The sequence below is a fragment of the Harpia harpyja genome, chromosome Z (assembly GCF_026419915.1).
Source record: "Harpia harpyja isolate bHarHar1 chromosome Z, bHarHar1 primary haplotype, whole genome shotgun sequence".
Taxonomy (NCBI): Eukaryota; Metazoa; Chordata; class Aves; order Accipitriformes; family Accipitridae; genus Harpia; species Harpia harpyja.
The window spans coordinates 32,190,876-32,212,690 of record NC_068969.1 but is presented as its reverse complement, the minus strand read 5'-3'; the positions used below and the strand labels follow the sequence as shown (position 1 = coordinate 32,212,690).

The 21,815-nt window shown below is 36.3% G+C and overlaps 1 protein-coding gene across 1 annotated transcript in view; it reads left to right on the top strand.

Annotated features, from left to right (window-relative positions):
- RASA1 (RAS p21 protein activator 1) overlaps positions 1-21,815 on the top strand; it is a 66,040-nt gene that overhangs the window by 14,648 nt on the left and 29,577 nt on the right. Inside the window, exons 2-9 of the mRNA XM_052775791.1 lie at positions 2,774-2,923; positions 6,526-6,661; positions 7,527-7,597; positions 10,279-10,396; positions 11,431-11,462; positions 13,088-13,140; positions 13,862-14,012; positions 20,430-20,508. Of these exons, the coding sequence (XP_052631751.1) occupies positions 2,774-2,923; positions 6,526-6,661; positions 7,527-7,597; positions 10,279-10,396; positions 11,431-11,462; positions 13,088-13,140; positions 13,862-14,012; positions 20,430-20,508 (790 nt within the window). The remainder of the gene's footprint in view (positions 1-2,773; positions 2,924-6,525; positions 6,662-7,526; positions 7,598-10,278; positions 10,397-11,430; positions 11,463-13,087; positions 13,141-13,861; positions 14,013-20,429; positions 20,509-21,815) is intronic.

Below are 21,815 nucleotides of genomic sequence, written 5' to 3'. Positions count from 1 at the left end.
TGGCCAACGGTGTATTCCATACCATGTGACGTCCCATCTAGTATAGGAACTGGGAAGTGGGGGCAGGGATTCGCCGCTCGGGGACTGGCTGGGTGTCGGTCGGTGGGTGGTGAGCAATCGCACTGCGCATCATTTGTACATTCCAATCCTTTCATTATTGCTGTTGTCATTTTATTAGTGTTATCATTATCATTATTAGTTTCTTCTTTTTCTGTTCTATTAAACCGTTCTTATGTCAACCCACGGGTTTTGCTTCTTTTCCTGATTTTCTCCCCCATCCCACTGGGTGGGGGGGAGTAAGTGAGCGGCTGCGTGGTGTTTAGTTGCTGGCTGGGGTTAAACCACGACAGTGGTATAGAGCAATTTGTGCATTACGCTAATGCACAGCGAGCTGTAAAATACAGTGTATATTCTATCAGGTGTTAATATTTCAAATATGTGCATAGTGACACTGAATTTAATTGCACTCAGAAGTTAACTAGATATTTTTATTTCAGAAAACAAACCTTTTCTGAAATGGGGGAGCAAATAATTTTTAACCCTGCTTCTACTTTACCAGGTAATAAATGTCTTCTGTTAGGCTTGATATAACACTGTTGAATGAGAGAGAATATGTATAGCCTCTTCAGTGTTAGAGAAGGTGATCTCCAATATGTGGGATATAGCAATATATATATTGCTGTCACTGGCAAGGAGGGTGTCCTCTTTGTTCAAAGGTTCTGGTCTTAAAATTGGAGCATCCAAGTTTATGCTATCATTGTAAGAAATCCCAGTCCCTTACAGAAAAAATTGAATGTCTTGTTTGCAAGTAATCCTGCCTTTTTGTTTTCCTAGTGTATTTTTTATTAGTAATTTGTATTCTTATTAACACTCCCACCTTCCCTATTTCGAAAGTGTGCCTTTAAGTTTGGCATTGTAAGGCAATGTGTCTCTCAATAGAGGTAAGGTTATTCTTATCAAGTAGATGATAAATAGGAACAAATTAAACAAAGCTCAGTGAACCTGTTGTTAGTTTAAAATAGGCTTCATGGAATGTTGGTTTCAAAGAATTTCTTGGATCAGGAAAGTTTCTTAGTCTCTGGGGAGTTTCTTACTTCGTGAAAGTCGGTCTATCCAGAATAGCAAAGCCCGTTTGTTGTGACATGTACTGTGAATGAACAAACTCGGGTTTCAGCCATGCTGTGCACACTGACAAGCAGAATATTTCGTCCTAGGTACTTCAAAACAGACGGTCTTGATTTTGTTTCCTTTCCTAAAGGACCCTCCTGGTAGGAGTAGTGTGATCCACTTTTTTGCAGGCCTTCTTTTAGCGCCAGGTTTCTGTCCATGAGGCTCCGTTGCTCTGCAATGGGATGAGACAGGATCTCACCAATGTAACTCGGCCTGTAGCAGCCTCAAGTGCTATATGTTGTACAGACACAACAGTGCTTTTTCTGGTTTAACTTGTTTTGATCAGGTTGAGGAAGAGAAGCGAAGGAGAGCTATACTAGCAAGCACACAGCTTTGCCAGGGTAAACAGTACCTATGCTGGTGCCGCTTCTGCTGGTATACATGATGTTTATTGGTTTAGTTTATCTGATTTTCAGCCTGATAAAAGCTCTCAAAACTTTTGCTTCCATTTCATATTAAAAAAAATGCTTCTGGTCAGATTTTATCAACAGCCCAGCTATTCATGTTTTTTGGAAGTGTAATCAGTGCAATTTCTGGTACTCTTGCATATATTAGTTCAAAACGTCATTTACATATCTCTTCCAAAATGCATTTTTGTGATTCTTGCAGGACATATGTGAACTGTTAGAACTCAAAGACAAATCGTCTGGCATGGTGAAGGATTTAAATTGTCTAAAACAGTGGCTGTATGGAAGCTGATGTTTTCTCCAGTGTAGGAATTAAAGGTTGAATTAAGCATAGTTAGTTGATGGATGAAGAGCTAATAAATTTTTACAGTATGTAGCTCTGGAACATGCTGTGGCTTTGTGAACGTGATGAGAACAATGCTTGGCTTTATATTTGAAGGGCACTCTCCACTGCTGCTTGCTTTTTTTTTTTTTTTTTTTTAAACCTAATACTTGATCATTTCGAGTAGAACGAGTGTTCTCACAAAAGCTGTGTAAACAAACTGAGGTAAGGCGAATGAATGCTTGAATGGTAACAGTCTAAACTTTCCTTTAGACTGAAGTGTTCCTTTGTCATATTTTGCAGTCTGTGATTTGCCAGGCATCTGCAGTTCTTTTTAATTGATAGGGTACGCATTGTGATGAGGAAAGACTGTTTTGGGGCTGGATGGTGGTCTGGTGACTGCTGTCACTCCAATTCAATGCAGGCTTTGCTACAGCAGTACCTGTGTCAGCTAAGAAACAGGTTGTTACAATTCACTTCTCAATTTATGCTTTTGGAAAATCCAGCCTGAACTGAAGCCAATGTAGGCTTAAAACAGTCTTCCAAGTGAGATCAGTTACCTCTGGTTCTGTTAATTTAAAATAAGCAAATTTGGAAGGAGAGAAAAGCTGATGATACGTATAGAGCCTCTGCCCCTTGGAATGGTTCGTTGGGAGAAGCAGGTTATCTGAAAAACGATGCTGTCTTAAAAATATTGTTTATTTGAAATAAGTAAACTGGGAAGTTGAACATGTAAAGATGTGATAAGTTTGAAACAAGGGTTTGGAGTTATATCAGTTTTGACTGAAAGCTTTTGTTAGTTTCATAGGACTATTCTGTGAAAATAAACAAAAACCTTAAGTTCTAAGGACACCCATTGTTGGTTTTTTTTCAGGTGGTATCATGGAAAACTTGACAGAACAATTGCAGAAGAACGTCTTCGACAAGCGGGAAAACCTGGAAGTTACCTTATTCGAGAGAGTGATCGGAGACCAGGTTCATTTGTGCTTTCATTCCTTAGTAAAACAAATGTCAATCATTTTAGGTGAGAATTAAATGTTTTATTTTAAAATACTATAATCTGTTTATTTTTGGTTTTAGAACACAATAGAGTACAAACAGAAAACAATCATGGTATTATAATTGAATATTTTTGACTCTTTATTCTTGCATTGTACAGCTTTTTACTTGTGTTTGTTTTAAAATATGCTGCTTAAAAATGACTTCATAGGCTAAAGAACAAAAATGTGAGGAAACCAACAACATCTGTATAGAGAAGCCTGTCTAAAGCAGTTGTGAACAGACTTAAAGCAACATGCAGGTTTCATGAGTCAGTCCAGGAGATTGTTTTGAGTCTGTTCCTTAGTAGCCATTGTAGGTCACAGGACATACTTAAAGTGCCAGCACATCTGGTTGCTTCCTTAATTTTGAGGGACACCCCTGCCCCCCCCCAAAAAAGAAAAAAAACAATAAGAAACAAAGAGATTATCTATTTAATAATCTGAAGGTTTGCTGGAAACAGCTTTCAGTATGTGTTAGAATTAGTTGATCAAAATACAAGTAGCTCTTTATCCAAAGTTGTAACTAGAGTTATTTTACCATTGCCAAACTGTGTACATTAGTGAGTTCATTTAGTCTTTAGTGTAAATGAGATGTATACTCAGAAGAGCTTGAAGGTTAGTCAGCAAGTGGAGTCCTGCGGTGTAGTGTTCGTCTTTACGAAATAGGAAAGCAAATGTTTCTTCAGCAGACAAAAGAAATCTCTGTCAGTTGTCTGGATAGCATCAAACAAATTCAAAGCAAATTCTTCAACTTCTGAAAGTGGGAATTGCCCCCAATACCAACATACGAGCCACTATGTGCATGGTTTGCAAATGTAGGAAGGTTTTGGTTGCATCTGCTGTGTGATGAAGTATAGCTCATAGGTCCTGATCTACCATTGACATGAAGGCATAATTCTCTTAAGTGCAGATGATATAGCACACAAATAGTATCTCATGTTTGCATCTTGCCATCTGAGCTATCAGTTTCAGCTTCTCATCTGTACTGGTACTGGTTTGGGAACTGGTTACTGTGTAGCAATAGCAGAAAAGTAAACTGTGCTAATACTTGCTTTCTAGTGCTGTTTTAGAGTCCTGGATTATTTTTAATAACTTCTCTTTTTGAAGCCAGTAGCAGGCAATTGACTATTGGTTAATGCCCACCATAAGTGTTTCTGGCATCTCAGGTAGAAAATAGTCTAATGATTTCTGATTCCCTAAGGAAAGGGTCCTTACAATATTCTCAAACCTTAAAGAATCTTTCATTCTGAGGTCCATAAAACACACAGAGGTAAATATCCAAAGGGAATTAACTTGTTAATACTGTTCTTCAGAGATCGGACATGTTTTCAGTTTCGTTCTTTGACTGCCAAGTGTATTTTTTTGTTTGTTATTAGATAGGCAAGTGTTACACTCAAGAACATTGTCAACTTCAACAATGGCAGCCTTAAAGTAATTTCAAGCAAATACAGGGATGGATCTCCTATGGCCCGCAAAGTAGAAGTGCTGTTTCCACCAAAGCTTGATCTTTGCCAATTACAGCCTACCAAGAATGGGTGAAACTTCCGTTGTAAAATATGTCCTTCATATTTTATTTCCTAAAAGGTTATTTTTCACATTAAACTTCTCTTAGAATTCTGTGCAACTGAAATCCCAACATTTTAAATGAAAGTTTCTTAAACTCTTTTAATTCTTTTGGTGCCTCTTGAAAATTGCATACAGACATATATGCTCATGTAGCATATGATTGATTTATAGCATATGAATCTGTCAAAACGAAATCTTTTTTCACTGAAGAGTTACCTTTTTTTGGTGAGTCAGAGCGATACAAAATATTTTGAAGGAAAATATTTTATCTTTTAATCACGTCCTTCAGAATTTTCTGTGATTACAGAAGTCTTTATGTATTTGCTACCTCAGTATTCTGAAGAAAGGTTTCATTTAAGCTGGATGAAATAATAATCTGAAACACTAAATTTCATTTAGAACCTAATCCCTATTGAATACTTTACCAAGGAATCTTACCGAAAAGATGCCAAAAGTTCTAGCCTATGTCCTTAAAGTTAGATTGTTTTGTGACTCCCCTTGCAGTGCTATATTTTTAAAAACTTCAGATTTCATCTCTGAAGATCCATCTTTGTATACATGTTACATCACTGTTTGGGAGAAATAATTTAGTTCAAAGGACTGGCTGAGAAGGAAGATTTTTGGGCAGGAATGTATGAGAATAGTGACCTGCTAAAGGATAAGAGTAAAAATGGAAGAAACCAATAAATAGTGTACTCATTTGGGATGAAGGATGAAGTTCCTTGTCAACTGAATGTTTCAGTTGGGGTTCCCTCCGCCCCCCCTTCTGTTTTTGAGTTGTTCGCAAGCTTTGTGAAGAGCTCAAACATAAAGTAGAATACTAGGAAGATTCAAATATGTTTATTCTTGGTACTGTAATTTATTTTGAAATATCCTTAAGATAATTTGTCTCTCTTCTGGAAACTGGAGAGACAATTAACAAGAGCTTTTAGATTTTTAAATTTTTTTGTAACAGCAAAATTTGCTTAGCTTGGTAATAATTTGTTTCTCAATTTCTTAACATTTCATAAGAATGCAAGTGAGCTGCTACTTGGGATTCCTGTCTGATCTCTGTGTTGCTGGAAAAATTCAGGTCTTGATGCCATTGATATGCATAATGTGATAATTTCTTTGGATTGTCTGTTCATCTTAAAGTTTTTTTAGATTAAGTACTACTTGACTTTTCCAAATGACTCTTGAGTGTAACAGGAATGTTTTAAATACTGTTAACTATTTTACCTAAATAAATTATTTCCAATTGCTTTTAGAATTTGTATTGACCAGCAATGTGAACAGACACGGTACTTCCCATTTTTTATATGACAATGCATTAATGAATCTCTGCTTTCAGAAAAACACAACCCTTAAAGAATAAAATGAACAGTTTTGTAAGCATTCTTTGTTGTGTTAAACTACTGAAAAGGTTTTGTAAGCTTTTTTCCCATTAATTAGCAAACTTTTAAATTGAGTGTAAGGAGATATTTTGATTGTTCCAAAGTAATTTCTTAACTTTTAATATGGATGCTAAAGTAACTGTAAGAAAGTGACTAATTTTTGAAGGTGTTTGTTTTCTGCATTGTATAATCAAGTGCAGTTATTTGTTGTTAAAATATTTTAATATTTTATTAAATTTATATAAGCTTGTCATAAAAGGTGTATATCCTGCCTGATACAAGTAATAATGCTGTTGTGTCTACTAGTGCATTATTTCAGTTTTCCAGGACACTCACAATTACATTTTTCTGTTTAATTTCATTTAGTTCTGACAAATGTACTGGCTTTTTTTGTGAATCAGCGTTTCCTTTACAGCCTTAAAATACTGGTGTATCATGCGATATATATCCACAATTTTTAATGGAATACTCATTAGCTAAGATTTACTTACATGTTTATAGAGAGCTTGTCTACATTCAGCAAAATGCAGTATTACATTGCTTTAAAAATTAAACATTATCTTAATTTTGTTTCTCTTAAAAAAAAAAAATCCGTAGCAAAAAATTTTCTTCTGTCAAGCTTTTTTTTTTTTTTTTTTTATTAACAGGATTATTGCCATGTGTGGAGACTATTACATTGGTGGACGCCGTTTTGCTTCACTCTCAGACCTAATCGGTTATTACAGTCATGTGTCCTGTTTGCTGAAAGGGGAAAAGCTCTTATTTCCGGTAGCACCTCCAGAGGCGAGTAGTAAAATTTTTAAGTGTCATTTACTTAAATGTTAATAACTTTAATCACCATTCATAGTTTTCTTTGGACAAAGCATTGTAGAAAGTTTTGTGTAGTTCTAAATGGGCTTAGCATATGTTGAAGTATAAGGAATATAAAAATGCATTCCTACTGATACAAAGTAATGATTAAAAAAAAAGAAATATTGCTATTTAATGAGAATGTGTAATGAGAAAGCTAGGTGTCAGGTGTTGCAGTTGTCTCCAAATGTAGTAATGGCCTTGTAAACAAACAGAGATAAACAAGAAAATGTGCAGTTCTTGGCTAGTAAAGAGCACCATAGTAACGTAACCTCTACTGTTCTGTGATGTTTTGTGTATCTAACAACAGTTTCAAAATATGCATCCTGGAAATAACCAAGATTTCTGAAAACGGGGCTTCTTTCACATGCCCATCCTTAAAACAATATAAGTAATTAAAATGAAACAAAACACTGCATAATGCCCCCGCCATCGAAACAAAACCCCAGACCTAAATAAAGATGTTTCTGATTGTTAAACTGGAATTTTCCACTCTAGGAAATTCTTCTAGGTGGAAGAAAGTTTATGGGAATTATCTTACTGGTAAGTTATTTTGAAGATGATATACATTATCTGTCATGCTAGAAGACGAAACAAAATGAGAGCTCTTGGAGCTGACTGTATGAATTATGCTTTTCTAGCTCTCAGTGGTTCTGAGCTTTAAAAATTTAAAACTGGCAAGGAGGATATAAGTGGCAGTTAACAGTCCTTTGCTTCAGAATAGCGTAATGCTGGGGAGAAGGATTCTACACTAGAAAGAGGGAAAGTATTATCTTTGCTCTCTTCTCTTAAATTGTAGCCTGTGGAGGACAGAAGGAGAGTTCGAGCAATTCTTCCTTACACCAAAGTGCCAGAAACTGATGAAATAAGGTATGTTTTAATAATTGTACCAGTTGTGAAATTCTCAAGAGTATTTATAAATACTGATGATTTAAATAGTGTTCATACGCAAATACTGTCCAGTTGCATCTTAAACATAACAAGATTAGGTTAAAGGATGATGCCTGTCTGTTTTTTTTGTTGGAAATAGTAAGACTTTTTGTTCTCAGTATATTTGTTTGTATTAATTGTAAGGGAAGTTACATTAGTTTTATAGAAGTAAAATTTAGTAATGTTACAGTTTTGAAGTACATTTTATAAAGCCCTACATTTTTCTCCAAGAGGAAGGAATTCTTTGTGTATGAAAGAATTCTGTGCAGAAATGCCTCATGCGAGTGTGTGAAATAAAAGAGCTAGGCTTTTTTTCCTGAACTGCCACAGAACTAACTTAGAGCAGATAAATACTTAAAGCCAAACCAATTCTGACCACTAGAAAGAGAATGTGAACATTGACTACTCATAAGTGGAAGAATAAAGTATTTAATGCCACCTTTGAAATAAGAAAAAAGGAGCAATGTTTAAAAAAAGCTTTACCTTTAATGTTTTAGTATGCTTTTTCTTACCTGTGCTTAGAAACTTGGTGACTAATTTTTTTAAGTTCTCTTTACTTCTCTATCCATAAAATGGAGCAAGACTTATTCTCCCTTCCATTCTCATCCCTCCCTCTTTTTGGAGAGAGTCTGTGTTGAACAAATGATACTTTTAAATCTGTAATTTTAAGATCTTAAAAAATTACCGAATAGCAGGCCTATCTCTCATATTCTCATACCCTTCTGTTAACTGTTACTTCCTTTCTAACATTGGTACCTCAATAATTTCTTAGGGATTGTCTGTACTCCCCACCTTTCCTGCATTTTCATGAGATGCTATGTGGAAAGGAAACAAAACCAGCAGTCCCGTATCCAATAGAAGAGCATGTGCTTGTTGCTTGGAATTGATACTGCTTTCTTGAGATGTCAGGGTTTTTTTGTTTTTTTTTTTTTGTTTGTTTGTTTTGTTTTGGGTTTTTTTTGTTAGAGGGAAAAGTAGGAGGATTTGGAAGCGGTTTGTAGTGATTTCTAATCTCTCTAATGAGACAGTCTCGGTTGCGTAAGTTAATTGGAAATTGGCTTGGGTTTGGAAGTATTAGCCTAAGATACAGAGAAAGGTATATGAGAGCTTTATATCCTCATTGGGATGGAAATTTATCCAAAGGCTCACAGTCCAGTCCTATCTGACCTCTTTAAAGAATGCTGTGAGGGTATTTGTCTTTGAGATTATGTTTTTCTAAGCAGAAGAGAAGAAGGTGGTAGGACAGGGAAGGGACTCTCTAATTTTATATTGCAAGTAAGGCTTCCTCCTATGTGTAAGAATAGAAAGATAGACTGTGTCCATTAAGTGCCTTATTGCACCTACAAACTTAAGAGGAAAAATCATTTTATTACTTTGCTATCATAACAAAAATTGTAGAAAAGTATACCTTTTCTCCCTTTTAGGATACAGCTAAAATGCAAAGTTATGTGCTTGGGTGTTGAGATCCACACAGCTAAAATAATTCTGTTTGTGGCATAGCTGGGATGAAGGTTCTCAGTTTGTCTAGTTCAAATTAATATGCTCTTGAAGACTTTATGCATTTCAGAGAATCTTGACTTAAAATTTTAGTATCATAGTTAATATTTAGAAAGTTTAAAGTATTACAGGGTTAATTTCAGCCTGTGTTCCATGCAGTAACTTAATCTGTAGTTCTTTTTAATAGAGCTGATAGAGGGTGCTCTTGCTGTCTGTCACCATTCCTTAGGATTTAGGTTCATTAGTAGCTGAATTTATCGTGTTTTCAGTAGTCGTTTGTTGTTTTTTTTTTTCTTTAATTCTTGCTGTTTGCTTTGTGCTCGAGTTAATGCCTTTTCTATTAGCTTACTTCAAATGAGAGAAATGCCATAGAAATTTGCTACGTAATTTTGGACTGAAATAGTAGTTAATGAGCGTCAATACTTTATTGCTATTTCCTGTACCCTGATGCACCATCAAACTTGATTGAGAAGTCTTGCTGTGCTACAGTGAAAGGTTTTCATATGATCTGAGTTTGGGATAACACTTGAGGAGTAACGTATACTAACCTTCCAGAAATGAAACTCGCTTAGACATGTTAATACTTCTTATTTATGCTTTTCTTGTAGCTCATTGCATGGCTTCTCTGGTAACTGTTCTGTACTCTTCTTTGTAGCACTTGTCTTCATATGTGAGAACATGAAGAATAGATATTCCACAGGCTTTTATTATACAAGATTAAAGGAGTATTATTTTCTTATAGACTATTAAGGGTATCTCTGGTTATTTTACTTGTGTTTGGTATTTGATCCCTCTTGATGAAAGAACAATATTACTATCTTCTAATATTGTTGTGGTTTTATTTTTGTTTTATACGTCCTTAGCACACTTGTGAAGTTGACAGAACTGAAGTATATATTAGATACTAAATGTAAATCAAAAGTATAAATACTCAATATATAGTAGCTGCTTAGTTGTGAGGAAAAATACATGTGATGTTGTGCTTGGGGTATCAATTAATGCATTTTTCACTAACAGGTTTTCTCAAATAATTTGTGGAAATTATACTCAAGTCTTCATTGTGTTCATTAATCTTTATATTATGATTGTATCTCTGATTTAAATCTTGCTGTAACCCTCTTCAGTTTCCTTAAAGGAGACATGTTTATTGTCCATAATGAATTGGAAGATGGCTGGATGTGGGTTACAAATCTACGGACAGATGAGCAAGGTCTTATTGTAGAAGACCTGGTAGAAGAAGTGGTAAGTCATTTTTATATTAAAATTTCTTAAATGAATGAGATTTTTTCGTAAAATAATATTGAAATAAACCCAAACTAGTGACATCTATTTGCTTCTTTTCTAGGTATGTACTTTTCTAAACCTAGTAATTGGATCTACTCATTTTAAAATAGTGTAACAAACCTTTAAGCCTAATTCAGTATCAAAAAAGTGCTTACTTACATGTTGTCCAAAGAGAAATACAGATGAATGGTACTGTATATTTACAAGGCAGTTTCCTAAACTCGACTGTCCTGGTAAAGAATCTGCTACTCATTTAATTGCCTTTTTTTTTTTTTTTTGTTTGTATTTGCCATGAAATGTTCACAAACTGTACAGAATGTAATTTTTGTGGTAGGTCTTTTTTTTTTTAAGGATGAAGTGTGGGTTAAAAATGTATTGATGAGTTAATTATACCTAGAAGGGCTTGTGTGGGCTCAGGAAGCTAACCAGTTAACCTGCAGAGAATTCAATTACTGTGGGGGAACAGATGGTTTAATATACTTCAGAAGGGAAGAAAAAAAAGATTTTTTTTTTTTTTTTTCACAAGCTGAGCATTGCTTTGGAGTCAAATATTATCAAATATTTTTGATAATATTTTCCTGCACGGTACATGTGTTTTGCTAATAGCAGTGTTACCTGCAGATGCTTCTCACAGATCTCTGTCAGGATGTTGAATGGCTAAATTGAAGTGGCAGTACTAGACTATTGAACTGTAGACTGATATATCAATGGTTAAGTTAACCTTAGGAAAGCTGAGATTTTACCACCTCTAAAGAAGGACTTGAAACATGACAGAAGCAATCCTCTGAAATAACATATTTTGGCTGAATTTCCACTTAGTGAATGAAGAGGAAAACTTCTTTTCATAGAACTGCAATAAGCCCTTTACTTCAAAAATGTTTCTGATTTCTTAATGTTTTTTTTCTACAGAAGGTCTTAACCTATGAAGTTTATTTTTTTTTAAACTGAGCTGTACTGTTGTCATGCACTTAATATGTTAATTTTCTCATTAGGGAAGAGAAGAAGATCCACATGAAGGCAAAATGTAAGGATTTTTGTTTTGTTATTAAAAACAATCATAACTGTTTGTAAACTTCAGCTATGAGAGTTCCCAACTTTTGGGAAGGCGAACCAAAGAGATGTATTTTTTCATCTCAAGACTTTTTTCTGTACTAGCTGCTGAAGATGCATGGATAATTAACATGAAAGAGTCCTATAATAGGTATGCCTATTGCTAATAGGTTTTGCAGTGTTAAAATCTTAGATGAGTCCATGTATGATTTCAGCCAAAATATGCACAATGGTGTATTTCTTGAACATAGCATTTGCCTTAGAGGTAACCTTTTTTCAGATCTGCACAACTCTAAATGCTGGAGCAAAGTACCATGAGAAAAAATGATAGTGTGATAGTTACAGCTTGTCTCTGTTACCATCATGTAATGACACTTAAGCTTTAAAGAGAAAGCCAGAGGACTGTAAGATTTGTTCTGTTTGCTTAAATACTTAAAATTTTTTAAAGATTGAATACAGTTTAGAATCAACAATGAATTGATATGTCAAGCTGTTGATAGATTATTTTCAGCAGTAAAGATGAGTGGCAAAATAGAAGTTCCAAAAAACTTATAGTGGCTTGATTATTTCATCTGTCCTACATTTGCTTGCCATATTTGCACCTGCTGCTTTTTCTCTGTTGCCCAGTTTGCGGTCTCCAAAAGGCTGATGGCTAAAGTAAGCATTTCTTGTTATCTTAATAGGAGGAAAAAATCACTGGTGTATTTATTTGTTTACTGTTTGCTAGTGTTCTGCTAGTCAATTTGGCAGTAGAGATACCTTCAAGTGTAGGATTATTTATTTATTTGCAAAATAGTTTGTAGCAGATGCTTGGAGCTTTGATACTGTCTGTCCACAGTTATTTGTGCCACTCGGAGGAATCCTGGGGAGGCAGTGATTCCTTTGAACATTCCAGTAGCCAGAAATTATGCTCCAAAGGTAGCACAGAAAGAAAGTTAGAACTAGAGCTCTTTTCTGATACGTAAAAAGGCCATATCTTTAGCTTTCCTTTAAAGGACAGCATAAGTTGTAGTATATCAAGCTGTTCTGTATAGTCCTGAGTATCAGGCTGAGACTGGACAGAGGCTGCTGAACTTTTTTAGGAAACTACTCTGACGCAGGACTCTGGGAAGGTATAAGGTGAGAGATCAAAGCAGTTTGTATTCAGTAGTCTAACAAAGCTAGGTTTTATTTCCACAGCTTCTGGCAAAATTCAGTTTGAGTTTTTCTGTACAGTGTTTAACCTCCTTGTTTGAGCTTTGGATTTCACGATTCAAGTAAATTGCTGTATGAGTCTGACTTCAAATAATGCCTATCAAATTATCTACCATTTAGACAACTCATTTTTATCTCTAAACACAGTTTGATTTGAATGTCAGCTCCAAGTGTTAGATGTTTTTATTGAAATTAATTTATTTATATACCTGTTAATGTTATTTTTTTCATGCTGTTGGTAGAACAGAATCATTAAGTAGCATAATCATTGATTATCTCATCTATATATATTAGGTCTTTTTAAATAAAGATCAATTCATAGGTACCAGAGCCTTGGATGTCCCCACAGCCAAAAAAGAGAGCTGGTAGTCTTGCTTTCTAATTTTTCTCTTCATCTTTGTTAAGATGGTTCCATGGGAAGATCTCCAAACAAGAGGCTTACAATTTGCTGATGACAGGTACTTGTATTTCTGATTGAAAGACAGTGGTAGTGAAATGGCACACGGGTCCTATTTGTATTAAACTGTGGGAAAACTTCCTTGTATGTGTGAACATACATATATGAGTGTCTTAGTCTGACTAGCCCCTGTAATTGTTACCTTGGTAGAATACTACACTGGCAGAAAACTGTCGTGCCTATGAGTATTGAGTATGTTCTCAAGTACAGTTAATGTAATAATTTTTGATTGAAATAATTTTCTAATTAATACATGTGTAATAAATTATTTCACTTATTGGTGGCTTCATCAAAATGCTGTGGAGAATATGCTTTTATATGCCTAAAGGAAAATACATTACGAAGTCTTTTAGCCCTTTTATAGAGCAAATATTTCTTTAAAGGAAAACATCAAGATTTCTGACCCATATTGTTAAATAGCATACTTTAAATATTAGAACAGAAATTGCTAACTTTTGAAAACTTGTCAAACTTTTTTTTTTGTATGCTCTTGTAAAGAGGTGGCAAAGATGTGGCTAGGTTGCCAGCTACAGCTAAACCATTTTGCATTAATTTTGGCAGTTTAGTACTAGTTCATCTAGTTTGAGATCACTGTTGGAACTTACCTTATAGACTTTGTATTTCTTCAAGTATGCAATTCTTGCTAATTTATGTGGAAATAGATTTGATAAGGGCTCATATATAACACTAAGAAAAGTAACACTATTGTGATATCTCTTCAGTTGGTCAGGTGTGCAGTTTTCTTGTGAGGCCTTCAGATAATACACCTGGTGATTATTCACTTTATTTTCGGACCAGTGAGAATATTCAGCGTTTTAAAATATGTCCAACATCAAACAATCAGTTTATGATGGGAGGCAGATACTATAATAGGTAAGTTTTAATGGTAAAGGGAATTGTGCATATTTTATGCTTGTGTAAAGAATTTTTATAACTTGTTCCTGATAATTATTTACTGCTATGATTTGAAAGACTGTAGTTTTCTTAATAGTATACTAACTATTTTCCCTAACTTGCTTAGTAGTTACTTGTAACTGAGCAAGTTCTCAAAGCTTGCAGAAGCCTAAGCGTGGCTTGGTTTTTTTGAAGTATTTGTCCTTCTTCTGCAAACCATTTTCTTCACGCTATAAATTGTGGATTGTATGGATCATGTGGATCCATTAATTGTGGATCTGTAATTAAGAGGATGCTGTGTTGTCTTGGAAGCTACTATTTGTATTCTTGACTATTTGAAAAGGGAAAATACAGATATTAATTTTATCTGAGACATTCAGTAGGGTTTTCAAATAATATAAATGGGTATTTACCAAAAACGGGGAAAAATACCTTCATTGTTGGAAAAAGTCATTAAATTGCATTGTAATATGTGCGTGATATTTGGGTCAGAAGTACAGATCACCTCACTTAGAGTGATGAAACTTGGGAGGCATTTGTTTTGCCATTGGTACAAAAATATAGTAATTTGTACAAAAAGAAAAAGAAATAACAAGACATATGTTTCCCCTTCTGTGGGAGAAGCTATCAATACAGCTCCATCCTTGATAATCGTGGTTTTAGAGTTGTTGTAGATGCAAGAGTTCTCAGTAGTGAAAACTCGCCTCCCTTTTAACGAGGCTGTTGCCTGCCTCACAAAATCAGCACTTTTCCAGACTTGCTCACTTAGAACCAGGGCATTCTTCATCCCAATAGAGAATTTCTCTCACTTCCAGCTTGGCTTCTGAGTGGGTAGAGATCCAGCAGCTGGTGTGTCTGAGAAAATGTCGAGGTCTCCTAACTAAGAAGTTCATTGGACTTTTTCTTAAGACTTCAAATGGACGATGGTGTGAGGCTAAACAATTGGAACCTTATGAACCTATGCATATCCCACACCCAGGCTGCTTGAATACCTTCTACATTAATCAGTCTGGCCTCCAGGCATCCTCACTGAAAACCAAGCTAGCTGCAGTGTCAGCCTTTCATGAAGGTAAATGCTCTTTTGCCCATTCTCTAGTTACATGGTATATTAGGAGGATGATGGGCTAGGAGCCCCACCTGAGGTGATGCCAAACTAATTAGCAAATTAGTGGAACTCTTACTAGTCTCAAGTGGTTTTGCAGCATTAAATAGTATACCTTCAGAAAGTTACTACATTAAGTTAGTTACTACTTTAGAATACAGTGCTGGATTCACTTGAGGCGTGTGTATGAGTTACATTTATCTGAAGAAGATTCTTTCTACGGTGTTGAATCGAAAACATGATTGTAAAGTTAAGTAGCACTAAGTTATGACAAAATGCTTTTAGAATTTTTTTAGTATTTTAGTACCTAGTTTGCAGAGATCTTCCTCAATGTGAAAAAGAATGTGTATAGCTTTAAAAGGCTTCATTTTTGTTGCATGTTTTGGAGAATTACTACTATACTCCTAAGCTCACATTCAGTCTAACTTAGTATGTGCTGCAGGTTGGTAGACTTCCTGGAAGTTCGGACACAGAATGAAGTACGCAGTGCAAGATAATAAGGCTGCAAAATAAAGATGCTAACTGCCCAAATTCAGTAATGTAATATCTACTCCAGAGGGCAATAAATAAAGACCAGGAAAGAGGGAATAACTTTGTGGGCTTTTTCATTCTTGTGTTAGTTCATTTAATGGGGACACTGTAAGAAAAAAACCTTTAAATACGTGGTTTTGTTGTATGGAATAATCGGAACTGGCTGAAAAACAACAAACAGGGTATTGAATCCAGAAGAGAAATATACAAAGCATGAATTTATGCAAGATAATGAAACTATTTGTAAGCATTTCTTAGTACAGAGAGTTCTGCCTTTGTGGCTTATCTAAAAATGTAGTGTTTGTCTTCAAGGTGAAAATTTCATATTTAAGAAGTGCTGCTTCTTGTTTAAATGGAGCTGTTTGACAGTTCCCATTAACTATAAGCTTTTTGTATATTAAGCTGTTTCCATAAATGCTCTCAAGGTATTTCCTTTGAAATCTGATACTAGTATTAGACTGGATCTTGGCAAAATCATCCTTGGTAGTAGAGTATTTTTAATATTCTTTTGCAGGTTTTTTGATTGTAATTGGGGTAAAAGATAAAATGAAAGCAATCTGCTCTTTGTTTGCAGAGTATTGATTACAGTTACAGTCTCAAACTGTAGACCAAGATTTTCCATAAAAAAGTAAGAAGCTGAAGAATAGTAAGGAAATAGAAAATGAAAGAAGTTTGTTTCATTTCTTGGGTATTTTGAATATCCAGACATGGGACTGGAATAAGCAACAGTATGTCTGCTTGTATTCCAGAAGAAGTTATTCTGGGTGATCATGGGGAAGGAGGTCCCGGGTACATCTCAGGAATCTCGTATTCTGTGCTGCGTAGGAAGACTTACTTTTTCCACCAACCTGTTCCTTTTGCGTGTGCTCCCACCACTCTGTATGTAAATTGCTTAAAATTTCTGTTGATGAGTATGGCTGACAGGCTGTGTTTGCAGTCAGTCATACAGAGGTCTGCTTTCATTATTTTGTTCTCTTGTATCAGCTCTGCAGAACAGCTAACCTGTAGTCTTTTAGCTGTCCACGTGAAGGTCCCAAAATATAGCACCTATATTGCATACATATTGCAGGAATTACTTTGGTTGTATAACAAAGGAGTATTTTCCCATGGAGTTTAGTAAAGCATTATCTTTTGTGGATCTTTCTGTTTATTCCGTGGATAACAAATTACTCCACTAATCATCTTTTACATTTTCATGGAAAAATTGTCAAAGCCATTTCTTGGTGGTTTTACCAAGTCTGGCTGTGGAGTTTTCTTTACAGCAGCCAGTATGGTGCTGTGATTCAGATTTGCGGCTAAAACTGTGTTGATAACGTACAAGTGTTTTGGCTTACACCAGTTTTTTGGCTCTTGCTGAGCAGTGCTTGCACAGTGGTAAGGCTTTCTCTGTTTTCCGGAGAACCAAATTGACCAAAGAGATGTGCTCAGCAATAAAAACCAGAAGGGATGTTTTGTCTTCCAAGGTGGGTGTTGCTTAGACTATGTGGGAATCAGTCTGCTTGTGAGAGGTGGTGAGTGATTGCTTTTGCATCACTGCTGCCCTTCCCCCCTCCACGTCCCCGCCTGCTTCAATTATTATACTGTCTTTATCTTGACCCATGAGTTCTGCAACATTTGCTTTTCCTGTTTTCTCTCCTGTCCTGAGGGCAGGGAGTGAGCAAGCACTGCAGGGTGTTTAGCTGCTGGCTGGGGTCACCCCTCCACAGGCCTTTTAACATCCCCCTCTTCCTCCTCCTTTTCTTGAGCTTTTATTGCTCAGCATGACATTATGGGGCAGGGAATATCCCTTTGGCTGATTCAGGCCAGCTGTCCTGCCGTGTCTGCTCCCAGCTCCTTGTCCACCCCTGTTCTACTTGCGGGGTGGGCACAGGGGGGCAGAGTGGGAAAAAGGAAAGCCTCAACACTGCAAGTGTGGCTCAGCAATAGTCAAAACACTGGTGTGCTATCAGCACAGCATTTCAGTTGCACATCTAAAACGCAGCACTGCATGGGCTGCTATGAAGAAAATCGACTCCATCCCAGGCAGACCTTGCACAGTCATGATTTTATGGACTGTGTCATGAGATCTCAGTCCGAAAATGTGCAGTTACTGGTGTATGGCTCTTACTATGAGGGTGATCGAACATTGGAACAAGATACCCAGCAAGGTATGGAGTCTCAGGATGTGACTGAACAAGGGCCAGAGCAACCTGCCGTCATTGACGCTGCTTTGAGCTGAGGTCTTGGGCTTGGTGCTCTCCAGAAGTGCCTTTTGTGCTCAGCTGTTCAGTGAATAACTTCCATGTGTGTTTCACAGTTGTTTTTATGTAAAATAGCATTTAGTAATGTTTCAATTCTGATTTTAGAACATGTGGTAGGAAAAGCATACCAGGCCATTTCTCTGTCCTTCTATCTGCCTTCTTTCCAAAAGTCAACGTACGTAACAGGTAGCATTTGAAAAAACCTGTAAAATTAGGGATTCTTCTTTGCTTCTGGTGATTCTGTGTCAAAGGAGAAGACAAGAAACATTGGCCCAGTAGTTTATAGAGTGAGCAAGCTTTCAAGTTATCTTGAATCTGAGACAGCACAATTTGAAAACTTAGACGATTGGAAGATAATTTTGTTTCAACTGGTAGCTTAATCTGTATTGTGATGGGCTGAACAATATGGGTTTAATGTTAATTCTTTGTCTTTATAATTCAACAGTGTATAGAATGGTGTTGCTTAGTTCTGCTTTCTGGATTCTCTTATTTGAAATGTTAGCTGTTAGAATAACTCTTAATTCACTTGTTAAGTATTAAAAAAATGATGCTGCTCATGATGGTGAGGTACTTTTAAAATCACGCAAGTAGCCGAGACCTGGGTAGCCTAACAAGCCCTGTGCTAAGCATTTCAAAATTACTAAAGTAACTGTAATGTAGTATTGAGATCCATCTTTATTTCTAGATATCAAACCAAGTTTAACCTTTTTTTTTTTTTTTTTTTTTTAAAAATCCATGCTTATTTATATCTTCTTTGATGCATTTTGTGTAACTAGGATTGTTTTGCTGTCAGACATTGAAGAAGGCTATGTTTTATTTTTATGTCCCCTAGATAAGTTTTGTGGTCAGTCTGATTTCACGCTTGACGTTTTACTTGTTAGATAACTGATCACTATAGAATGTGAATCTGCAAGTGTACTTGTCTGGAGATACCTGGTATCTTTGTTTGCAGTGTTAGTGTGTCAGGCATTTCGGCTGTTGTAGTGGTAAGGCAACATATAAGTGATGATCTGAATCAAGTTCACTTGCGGGAGGAGAGGGCTGCAGAGCCAAGTGCTTAGTCGCTCCATCAAGGCATAAACTCCTAGTCTATATAATACTCTAACTACAAAAGGAGTTTTGAAATAAAACTGAGTTTATTCTTCAGCCCATTTTACAAAATTGGAAGAAATTGGGCACCTGTTCCTTATATTCAGGAACTCCTGCTGGCATTTATAACGAAGGAAGAAGAGGCATTGACAGTCAAGGTATTCTTGATTTGATGAGTGAGAAAAGTTATATGATACTGTTTTACTTACTACAGGATGTTGGCAGCAGCTATTCAACATGCAAAATATAATGACTGAGTCATTATTTTCTGTAGTGCGGCAAAGTTTAAATTTTTATGCGGAAAATGGCATATGCAGATTGTATCTCAGTAAAAATTGAAATTATTTTATTTCAGTAATACTGAAGGAGAAATTCATGTAATTCTACATACCTGAAAAACAAAAATATTTGTGGGAAGATTAATTATTTAATCAAGCATGCACTAATTCATAGCTTTAGAATGAGAGAAAGAAAAGTGAACAAAGATGTCTTGCCATAGCTTTATTTAAATGTTTTTGAGATTATTTTTGCAGTATCAGATACTGTTCCTGTGTTGGACACAACTGTATCCAATTGTAACAGATCAAAGATTTCACTGCTGCATGCTTTGTTGATTATCTTTGCATATGTGGCTAAGTATGCATGAAGAGAGAAGACACAGTATGTTTTTGTTTTCTATTTAAGTATTAAGTTCTTCTCTTAGCTTGATATTTTGCATACGAATGATTAATTTCTATTGATATTCATGTTGCTGTTCTTTATTACAGTGTAAATTTCAGGAACTGCAAAAATCAGTTAGAGCAACTGAAATGTCTTGAATTTCAGCTTGTATCTGTCACTTGTCTCCTGAGCCTTCCAAACACAATTGCAGTCCGAATCTGGTGATTAGAATGAATGCTACCCTGTAGAGGACTGCTACCGATTGAGTATTTAATTTAATAGGATAGCTCAGTGATTTCCAAGTACAATCTGTATAAGCTCTGCTACAAACCTTTTCTGTTTTCTATTCTTGTCCTCCTAGAAAGAAATTGCTCTGCACTTGCTCTATCTCCCATTCCCTTTCAGTAGTTACTCCAGGACTTTGAAAATTATTGCCAATGAAATAGCAATTTTCAGCCTGGTTGGAGAGCTGGTAATGCACATATGCTGTTTGAATGTGGAAAAAGCAGTGTCCTCAATTGGCATTTTAAGCAACTAATTAAAATATTTTGCAGAGTTTAGAATTAATACATTCTGAATACAGTTTTGTGAACTTTCTTGACTTCAGTATATTAGTAAATTCTCATTGCTACAAATGAGATTATGATGTTTAATACTTGATTTTGTTAAAACTTTGTGAGAAAGTTTTCTGTGGTTGTATAGAAAAACAAATTCTCAAGCAGAGGAAAAACTAACCTGTTTAACATTTGAATTCTCTTTTTCTTATTGGAACAGTATTGCTGACATCATTGAGCACTATAGAAAAGAACAGATTGTTGAAGGATATTACCTTAAAGATCCTGTTCCAATGCAGGTAAGATATCATCTCTGAGCATTTGTTGTTGAAGACGGAGACGTCATCGTCATCAAAACAATTTATGAACTGAATTATAGCAGAGATACCAATGGTAGTTAAATGGCATCATCTCCAATTTTAATATTTTCAGCTTGTGTGCTGCTTTTGTTTTATCCTCAAATGCATTCACTTACCAAAGGTTGGCTTGTAGTCAACGGAAAATATAGTAAGCTCTGTCTGTCCTCTGAGGTGTTCATCCTCTGCTGTGTGCCACTGGTTCTGGTCCTTGGCTCAACCATGCTGTGCCTTAGTCTCATGTTAGAGGGAACCAGGCTGCCCTCCTGTCTTCTGTGTCTGGGGTTTTTCTTCTGCCAGAGCAAATCTGTAGGCACAGAAAAGCTTCAGGGATGATTGCAGGGCTAGGATTGCAGGGCTTGTTAGGGAGTGCTCTTGACCTGTAGCAGAAGTTCGTCCTAAGAGACCACCAGCAATAAGCACACCATATCATCTAGTTTTTCATAAGCTTATAGATAGTTATAAAGTATACGTGTATATTTTGTTCCCTCTCTGTTCCCACACTTTCATGTTTCAGCGGTTAGAAATTTGCCTTTAATTTCCTCCCTAAATAGAGTTACAGTCAGTTCATACCCCTTTGTGAGATCTGTTGTATTAATATGATAACATTTCTTGTATTCTCCCTTAGTCAGCTCACTAAGCTAAGCATACCAAAACCGATCCTGTCCCTTTGTAATGTTCTCGTAGTTGCCCTGCTGCCACCAATTTCGGTGCGAGCTCGCCTTTCTTGAATGTGGTGGACCAGAACAGTTTAGAGTACCATGTCATGGGTAATTCCCTTTCTCTTTGGAAAATACTTAACAGAAATATCCTAGAATAGGTGCCATTTTCTGTGGTGGGTTGACCCTAGTGAGCAGGTAAGGACCCACACCTTTGTTTGCTCACTCCCTTCTACTGTGGGATGGAGGTTAAAGCAAACAAACTCCTGGGTTGAGATAAGTACAGTTTAATAAGCAAAGGAAGGGGTGGTGGGGGTGATGCAAAGGAAATCACTCACCACCTCCCACAAGCAGACTGATGACCAGCTGGTCTCTGAGCAGTGGTCACCCAGGACGACAACCCCCCGCCACACACACAGTTTTATTGCTGATCGTGATGTTATATGGCAGGGGATATCCCTTTCATCAGTTGGTGTCAGCTGTCCTGGCTGTGTCCACTCCCAGCATCTTGCCCACCCAAGCCGCCTCATTGAGGAGCGGGGTGGAGTGAGAAATGGAGAAAGTCTTGAGGCTGTGCATGCAAGAGCCAAA